This window comes from Poromitra crassiceps, assembly GCF_964638095.1.
Source record: "Poromitra crassiceps genome assembly, chromosome: 18".
In the NCBI taxonomy this organism is placed as follows: Eukaryota; Metazoa; Chordata; class Actinopteri; order Beryciformes; family Melamphaidae; genus Poromitra; species Poromitra crassiceps.
This window is the reverse complement of record NC_139636.1, coordinates 9,917,748-9,927,292: the sequence shown is the minus strand read 5'-3', so window position 1 is coordinate 9,927,292 and position 9,545 is coordinate 9,917,748. Positions and strand designations below refer to the sequence as shown.

At 44.4% G+C, this 9,545-nt stretch overlaps 1 protein-coding gene across 1 annotated transcript in view; it reads right to left on the bottom strand.

Annotated features, from left to right (window-relative positions):
- Positions 1-6,706: 6,706 nt before the first annotated feature.
- The window catches only part of LOC310792778 (solute carrier family 66 member 2), a 71,265-nt gene continuing 68,426 nt past the window's right edge, over positions 6,707-9,545 (bottom strand). The window contains exon 4 of the mRNA XM_083654527.1: positions 6,707-8,090. Coding sequence (XP_083510653.1) covers positions 7,910-8,090 — 181 coding nt within the window. The 3' untranslated portion in view covers positions 6,707-7,909. The remainder of the gene's footprint in view (positions 8,091-9,545) is intronic.

The window sequence follows — 9,545 nt, the reverse complement described above, 5'->3', positions numbered from 1 at the left end:
GCGCAGCTGTGATGCTTGGGCGAGATGAGGCCGTCTGGGCGAGTCTATGAGCCTACCTATAGGTGAACGTTAACTAGAACGATGGAGGGTCTCCTGGAGTTCATCCAAACCCATCTCTTCACCTAAAGTTTGCACCATATGCTCCAGGGTTAATTGACCGATGATGACGGACCGTTGTATAAATAAATAGCATCTAGTTACTCATGAAGTTACTCACTTACTTGAGTCGTTTTTTATGATACTTTTTTTTTTACTCTTACTCGAGTAGTCATTTTGTAGTCGTAGTAGTTACTTTTGACTTCTGCTTGAGTAAATATATTATAAAGTAACTGTACTTTTACTTGAGTAGCGTTGACTCTATACCACCACTGGCTGTCTGTCAGTGAGGTTTGATCCTGCCTGTGGAGCTGCGCTGGGCCTCTGCACCATCTGCCTGCTTTGGGCCTGCTGCTGTCCAATGGAAATATGTTCTTCTCTCCTTCATTTTCTTGCCATAAGCATCAAAACAAAATGAAGCTAAAGAACAAAAGTGAACTAAAACTATATAGTCTGTATTCAGAAATAACAGCTGGTGGGACTGGCATGGTGGAAGAGGTAGTGAAAGCTTTATGTTCTTTTATCCAGCTCCAGCATCATTTATCGATAGAAGATAAAGATTTGAAAAAGTACAATTGATCTGAAAACGAGGCTGAATTGTTCAAGACACGCAGGTCAGGTATATGTACAGTAGTGGTTTGTCCCTCTGTTCTTTGGACCCGCCCTCCCTTCCCACCTCGCTGGACACCGCTGTCCCATGGCTCGTGGGTTTGATCCCGGCCCGCTGTGCCCTGCCCTCCCTGCAGTGGACGGTGTGGGACCAAGAGACCGCTCTAAGCCCAGGGTCATCTGCCTGCATGCAATGATTTGTGAGACCACCAGGCTGTCAATTCCCCCAAATGCACCCACTCATTTCATATCCCACCTGTGTGTGTGTGTGTGTGTGTGTGTGTGTGTGTCTCTCTCTCTCTCTCTCTCTCTCTCTCTCTCTCTCTCTCTCTCTCTCTCTCTCTCTCTCTCTCTCTCTCTCTCTCTCTCTCTCTCTCTCTCTCTCTCTCTCTCATCATGTCACACATTGGTAGTGTCCTGCCACCCACTTCCTGCTCTTTATCCAGGTCCCAGAAATGGGTCACATGTTCATTTCAGAAGGGGTTCCTCCTAGTAAAGAGCAGTAATATCTTTTGATTAGTCTGGATGTCAGAATAAGAGACAAACTTTTCTCATTTGGTTCTCCAGCGGCAAAGCTTTTAGAGGCCTGGATCTGCTGCTGGCCATCTGCCTGCTTTGAGGCCTGCTTTCCCAAAAGTATCATGACTCTCACCTCTCTCCTCTCTCTCTCGCCCCCCCTCTCCCTCTCGCTCTCATCTTACCTGTTATCAGTAGTTACCGCTATGCTATGCCTTCATTAAAGCAGAAAAAGGCATGGCCATTATTATGTCTACTTTGATCAGTGATGTGAGCTGCTAGCAGAACAAAAAAGGGCTTGTAGTGGGGTCAGGTGACAGAGAGCAGGAGCACCGGCCAAAAAATAATGATTTCTGCCTATTAGGAAAAAAAATCCCACAAAGAGACGTGCAGCAGCACCCAAGAATCCCAAGTGGCAATGTAACTCATGATGAGTTTGATGTGCTATAACCTTCCCAACACCAGCTGCCTTTGCCTTTCTGTAAAATTCCTTCTCCCTTTTCGCAGGTAACAAAAAGCCCTTGCGGAATGTAATAAAGTATTTAATTAATTATTGTCTAATTGTACAATTAAAAAGAGTAATTACAAAAATAATTCACAAATGAAGTATTAATCCATCAATGAATAGTTCCAATTTGAAAAGGGATTTACAAAATTGCCAATTAAACAGTAAATTTTAAAATGGAATTAAGAATACATATTTTAATTGGGCATTCAAAAAGGTCAATTCCTTATTCCTATTTGAAATCACTGTTTGGAATTGAATTTGAAATTGCAAATGAGAATTCGAAAATATATTTGAGCTATTTAAAGTTGCCATTTCAAATCAGTATTTTAAATTGTATTTGAAGTCGCTATTTGAAATCCCAATTTGAAACGCCATTTAGCCATTGAATGACTCTAGAATCGAGCTTTCAAACCCCGCCGCCGAGAATCAATGAACCCTTCTGCTTTGGTAGGTGGCTTTGAAATGTTTCTGTGACACTTTTAAATACGTGCACATCTCCGATTTCACCTGCTTGGAGGTTTTAGCAGCACGAGAGTCCACCATCTCATAAGGGACTGTGGAGCGGAGATGATCACGTCATACGCCCGGAACAGTTCAGAAAGGGGCTAGTAGTGCGGCGCCAATGATGAGGTCCTATTTTAGCCTGTCTCATCTATCATTCATGTAGGACAGGTCATAGGATCATAGGACTGATGGATGGGTGGGCAGAAAAGAAGACAGGAGAGCGACAGATAGTGACAGGCAGGCATTCACAAGACTCTCCTATAGTTCTTCTCAGAAAGTCTATCCTAGTCCAAGTCATGTATTTTTAATGGCGGAGTAGGAGAGTGGGAACGACCAGGCAGACTGTACAGTAAGGTAGGCTACAAAACAGACAGGTGCAGCACATGACCATCAGAGAGAGAGAGAGAGAGCGACTCTTCGCTGACCTGTAGCAAAGACGATGGGATTTCAAGCAAGTCAACCCAACTTCAACTCACTTCCTGTCATTTTGTCGGGTGGTTTTTGCCCATGGTTTTCCACGGACACGCCCACTTAGGAGACTTTCGGCAGGTCTGAGTCAGTGGTTGACCACGCCCACTTAGGAGACTTTGCTGCTAGCATTTGTTAGAATTGGCGGAGCCTGCGGTGACCCATCTAGATAGTAATGGAAGATCTACTGTATGCCTGTAGTCAACTCGTTATTAATGGATGAGGTACACTACACTGTCAAGAGTGTCTCTCTGTCCACCTCATCGATAAACCACAGACGGCCTCCCAATATACATCCACATACTTTAATATTTTACTACCTCCATGCTGCGATGGGCCTCTCCTGCTATATGCATTAGTACACGGGTCACCAACCTTTTTGAGACTGAAGGGTAGAGTCATGTGGACGGCACCGTGTTTGCAGCACAAACATGTATAGCATTTTATGAAATGTCTATGGCAAAAAATAATGGCGGATGAAATCCCTTGGTTTGCATGCCTAAACCGGAAGAGGGTGTCACTTTGGCTCTCTGTATCATACACAATCTATTGATATTTACTCTGCTGGTTGAATAAGATAAAATCATCAGATCTAGGTCACATACAGTCAGGATGCGCTTCATATCTTCTGTATAAGTCCAGGAGGAGCCAGCTGGGCTCAGATCAAATCTCTCCCCGATCTTGTGTTTGTTATTTCCACGTTCACAGCACAGTCCAATTCTCCTTCTTAACATAACAAACACAGGACCACATGTGGGAATATAAATAGTTTATATTTGAGAAAATAACAGGATAAATATTTCACATACACACATAATCTCTGAGATGTGTAATCTTTGGTAAGAATACATTGGGACAGTAACTTTTTTCTTTTACTAACATATTATGTTGTTTTGATAGAGGTCACAAGTTTTACATTTTATGGCAACCAGCATTGGTAAAGAAGGCATCTTTTAACTGAGCAGTTTTTCATAGTTTTACTTTTGGTTTGAAATAGCCTGAAAGCAATGGTGTGCTTCTGTATCCCCCCCCCACCCAAGATCCTATATATAAAACATACTAGCTGTTATAGATCCTATATATAAAACATAGCTGTTATAGGTCCTAGATATAAAACAGCTGCTATCGTGCTTTAAATGTTGCATGAGGAGGCATTAAAGAACATTCAAACAGTAACAGAATATCACACAAGTTTCCCTGCTGACCAGTGAAAACCTTCCACCAATCCACCGTTTTCAATGCATTTTTGTTGTTGTTTACCGTAAGAGAAAATCAAAAATGTTTTACGTAATAAGTAACATTCATAAACCTAAATAACCCAAAACACATTGTATAATGTAAACGTTGGCAGTCTCTAATAAAATAATAAATTATTTAAAAAAAACTATTGCAGATATGAGCTTTTCATCTGCTGCAGGTATCTGAAAATGGCAGAATGGAAACCACCCGTTTCTTATCAATGTTGTGAGTGAGGACTGAGGCAACAACACGCGTAATGTAGATTAGCTCGAGGGATTATCACTAGCAGCCACTGCATGTGCCGGGCTCCCCTGATGTCCTTGAGCAGAAGAGGCTATGGGGAGTCCACATGTGTTTCACAGAAGCCAGTGAGGGGGCGTCATCCTGAGCTTCTCCCCCACGCGCGCGCGGGAGAAACAATGTAAAGATAATACATCTGCTGATAAGGGCCTGAAGAAAACAGAAGTAAAATAAATGCAATACAGCAACAGTATGCAGCGCAAAGCAGATAAGACATATAGCAAGCAGACCGTGATGTCATGTAAAATGAGTAATAGGGCAATTGGATTTGAAAATCATACGCACACGGACGCGCGCACACGGACACACACACACACGCCCGCACGCACACACACACACACGCACACACACGCGCACACACACGCACACACGGACACACACACACACACACACGCACACACACACACGCACACAAATAGTTGAACAGGATTAAATAAAGTAGGGAAGGTCAGGGAACAATAGAGCTAATAGCCATGCTATTTCAGGCTGCAAACAGCATTAGCCACACATTGTAAAAAGCCAATCAGCAAGCTTAACCTTAACACCTCTGGAAATAGCAGTGTGGCCACATCCAAAAATGTGTGATATGCTTCAGCAGCAGCAGCCACATGCTGACACACTGACATGACACACTGACACGGCACATTGACGTGTTGTGACACAAAAGCGTCCCGCAATTACATCAACCCCAGCTATTCCAACTGTGGACGCACCGATGCATGGATAAGTAGGCCCAGAGCAATCTAGTAATAAGAAAGTGGTGCGAGTGGAGGTCCAACATGCGTGACTCGGTAGCCAATGAACAGCCGGAAGGGGGCTCGCGCCAGGTTTGAATGCTAACTCTAATGCTAATGATAATATAAAAATTGATTCTTTAAAACGTCTGACCCATTCTGCTGCAACTCAACAGCGCTGCTTAATCCAGAACCTTACTTCCGGGAACTTTTGTGAGGTAAACAACTGGTCCATTGGAGTGAATGGAGATGTAACGAGCAGATACCCAGCCAGATACAGATGATAGATAGATGATAGATGAACACAAACTGACTGCTATCTTGGCTGGAGAACTTGAATAAGCAGGTATCCTGATGGCTTAATTAAAGCATGCTGAGGAGATAGCAAAAAGAAAGCTGCACAGACTACTACTACTCAGCCTGGTTCTAAATATTTTGAGTAAAATATTTGTCTGGATTTTGGAGCAGAGGAAAGGATGGGGAAAGTGAAATGTGCCTGTAATGGACATCATGTTCCTCCCTCACCTCCAGTAGAAGAGAAAGAAGCATCCATCTTCAGTTGGTAAGAGTAAAAGCCAGCGGTGTGGAACGCACGGCACCCGGCGCGAGCAGAGGACAATATTATGGCTGAATTAAGAATGGCTCACTAGTTTAGATTGCGCTACAACGAGTAATTTCAGTGAATTAAAGTGTCAAAATGGAAACTAAATGTTGTAATCGGAGGTGAAAGTCCATCCCGTTAAAGGCCTGTCTGGTAGGGTGATAAGACCAAGCATGAGGCCAACTGCCTCGCTTGGTTTACGATTTGGTCTATTTCACGCATAGATTTTCAACGATAATTTCCTGCTTAGTCGTGGGTAAGATGGCCATGAGTGATGGAGGCTATAGCTGATACACTACGCGTGTTTCATAAAAGAACAACGCCAAACCAAATGTTCCTGCTGAGCATATTGATTTAAACATGAACGACTTGGCCACGACCTCACTGCCTGTCGTCAAAGTTATTGCCTAACAAGGAAGCTGTTCTCCTGGACAAAAGAGACGGTGGATGAGGGGCCAGCAGGACATAATGAGACAATCAACTACCGTACAATAGAAATGACAATGCCGCAGATGAGTGCGACTTTCTCTCTGTCTGTCATTTTAACAGACATGGTCGTGAAACGTCTGTGTGACAATCTATTATTAGAGTGTTAAAATGGCAGCCTTCAGATTTTTCTGTCATTGTAAAAAAAGAAAAGAAAAAATATGTAAAATATTTGGTTAACGTGACCACTGAGTGAAATATTCAACAACACTGGTGCTTTCCATTAATACAAGTTTGTTCAACATTGTTCAAATATATTCTTAGGGGTCAGATGACTCAGGCAGAGTTTAGGTTTCTGCCACAACTTCACCTACTTCCAAGGTGCATGGAGAAAGGAAAAGTCTCCGGAGGTCATAAAATCCAGTAACACTTGTCGTAGAGAGAGAGAGAGAGAGAGAGAGAGAGAGAGAGAGAGAGAGAGAGAGAGAGAGAGAGACTAATTAAAGTTGCTGTTCTCGTTACTACAAGAGTTGTCTGACCTCCTACAGATGACTGAGGTGTGTCAATGCATTTCCCTTTCTTTTTTCTTCTTCCATTGTTCTATGTATGATGTGTGGAAGAATCGCTCTGGCTGCCAATTAGACCACAAGGCACTGTAATAATCACTGTAATAATACACAGTAGCAGGCTGGGCAGAAAGCAAGCCGTCAATCATACAGATTGACCGCCATGATATTTCACCGTGTGCGTTTTCTGCCTTTTGGCTCGACTGGCACAAAGAATGCCGAAGCCCCTCATCGATTTCTGCTGAATGTTGGCTGCACAAACACAGCAGCAACCAGCATGCCAACACACATGCACACACACACACACACACAACACACACTCTGTACGAGAACAACACACATGCACACACACACACACACAACACACACTCTGTACGAGAACAACACACATGCACACACACACACACACACACACACAACACACACTCTGTACGAGAACAACACACATGCACACACACACACACACACACAACACACACTCTGTACGAGAACAACACACATGCACACACACACACACACACACACAACACACACTCTGTACGAGAACAACACACATGCACACACACACACACAACACACACTCTGTACGAGAACAACACACATGCACACACACACACACAACACACACTCTGTACGAGAACAACACACATGCACACACACACACACACACACACACAACACACACACTGTACGAGAACAATCACAGTGAGGTGTGGAGTGTGAAGTGAGAGATCGATCAGATTCCAGCGCAGGGCCCGGCCCGGCCCGCTGCCCGACTGGTACTTGTTGTTACAGCTGCCAGACAGACAGAACCATGCAGGGCTGCTGTTAGCGAGCTGCCAGCGTGAGTAATGCCCGGCCGGCTCTTCCAGTTCCCACGTCCAACCACCCTTCAGTAACTGCCTAATGTTCCAGAGAGCAACTAAATAGTATAAGATGATGAAAACAAACATAAACACGGCGCACCAGTGCTGTAACTTATAAAAGCAATCTACGGTTTGATAAGAGAGTGCTTGATGAACAACGCCACTTGGGAGGATTCCTTTAAGTGAATGTAAAGGGGGAATCTGTGGCTTAATTGCACCTGCAGGCTGATTTGCAAGGTGCACGTAGATGAAACCCATGGGGATACTCTGGATGGAGGCAGAACACTAAATCAAATTGACAGGAAATCTATGTGGGGATCTATGCTTTGGTTTCCGCTACGTTTTGGATGCAAAATATCCTCCATCCTCCATTAGCGTTATAGCTCATTTGAATCCAAGTCCTTGGCTCATCGGGCTTCTTGATATTGACGTGCGTGCCATCATGGTGTTTTGTCGTCCCGTAGCGTCGGCCATGTTTAGCCCAGCTTGGTGCTGCGCGCATCTTCTTGGCCGTAGAAGAGGACCTGCAGCAGGATGGCCAGGTCGATCAGGATCTGCACCGAGCCGCACACGCAGAACTGAGCCGGGCTCTCGTTCATCACAAAGTAGCTGGTCTTAAAGATGTCACCGGCCGTCCACAGGAGGACCATCTTCACACTGGAGAGAGAGAGAGAGAGAGAGAGAGAGAGAGTTAAGGAGTTTGTTATGTTTAGAAACATTTTCCTGGTGAAAAAAACGTTGCCCGAGAGCAAAACAAGGAAAATACATGGCAGCTGTTTATGAGTTGGAATAAGTGGCCATCATTCCTTACTGCGTTCATCTGTGAGCATTCATCCGAGTGTTTCTTCAAATTTGGCACAAATGTCCACTTGGACTCAAGGATGAACTGATTGAATTTTGGTGGTCAACGGTCAAGGTCACTGTGACCTCACGTCCGTCCCATTCTCATGAATGAAAACGGTCGTGGGTTATTCTACAAGAAACCTGTTGAAAAGACTTGTTGAGACTGTTGACCTCCAAGCCTTGATACCACCACTCCAGCACTCCACCACGAAGAGCAGAGCACTGGCTGCTATAGAGACTGATAGAAGAGCTGCTGTCAGGAGCCTGTTCAGTGTTCACACACTGAAGGACCAGAGTCTCCTCAACACTCTGCTTTGTCCCTTCCTGAAGAGCCTGGCATCAGTGTTGTGAGTCCAGACTGCCGTTTCTTTTTATACTGAGTTGGACCCCAAGATACTTTTATGAGTCCACCCTCTTCACTTCCTCTTCCTGGATGACAACCAGTACAGGGGGCGTGGCCTCCTGTTTCTCTGGTAGTCCACCACAAGCTCATTGGTTTTGCTGATATTGATGAGCTTCAGGTGACTGTCGTTGCACCATGTGATGAAGCTCTCTATCAGTCCTCTGTAAAAAAAAAATAGTCTCTAATTGAAGACAGCATGTTTCTCACTGGAAATTATTCACTGGAATCTCATACATGTCACTATTGTGATAACTTCCTATTTCACCAAAAGTACACTTGATACCTTTTATTAAATTCATTCAAAGTCTTCACTAGGCCTACATATATTTTGGACAGACATGGATGTAGACTGGTTTGGTGTTGAATTAGTTCCTGCTGTCTGTGACAGGGGAGACGGAGAGGGCGGGCAGCGAGCGATCGATAAGCAGAGTGAAGTTTGCGCCCAACTGCCGATTGATCACGCCAAGTTAGACGAAGTGGGCGAGAGACACAGAGAGAGAGAGAGAGGGGGAGAGACACAGAGAGAGAGAGAGAGACCCTGCAGAGACACAGAGAGAGAGAGAGAGAGAGAGAGAGAGAGAGAGAGAGAGAGACCCTGCAGAAGACAGCAGTTATCCACCACGTCTGGCCTGATGCCAAGGTGATACCCTCAAGAATTATTCTCAAACTTCCACACACAGGATGAAAAAGATTGAAGAAGGGCTCCTCTTCTCATCTCTCCTGCCTGCCGGTCGACCTTCTCTCCTTTCATCACTTTTTCATTTCATCCACATTACATCCTTCTGCCTTTCTCCTTCAACAGAAAGTACATTGCAGCTGTTTACAAGACGGCATAAGTGTCTGTCATTCCTTACTGTGTTCATCTG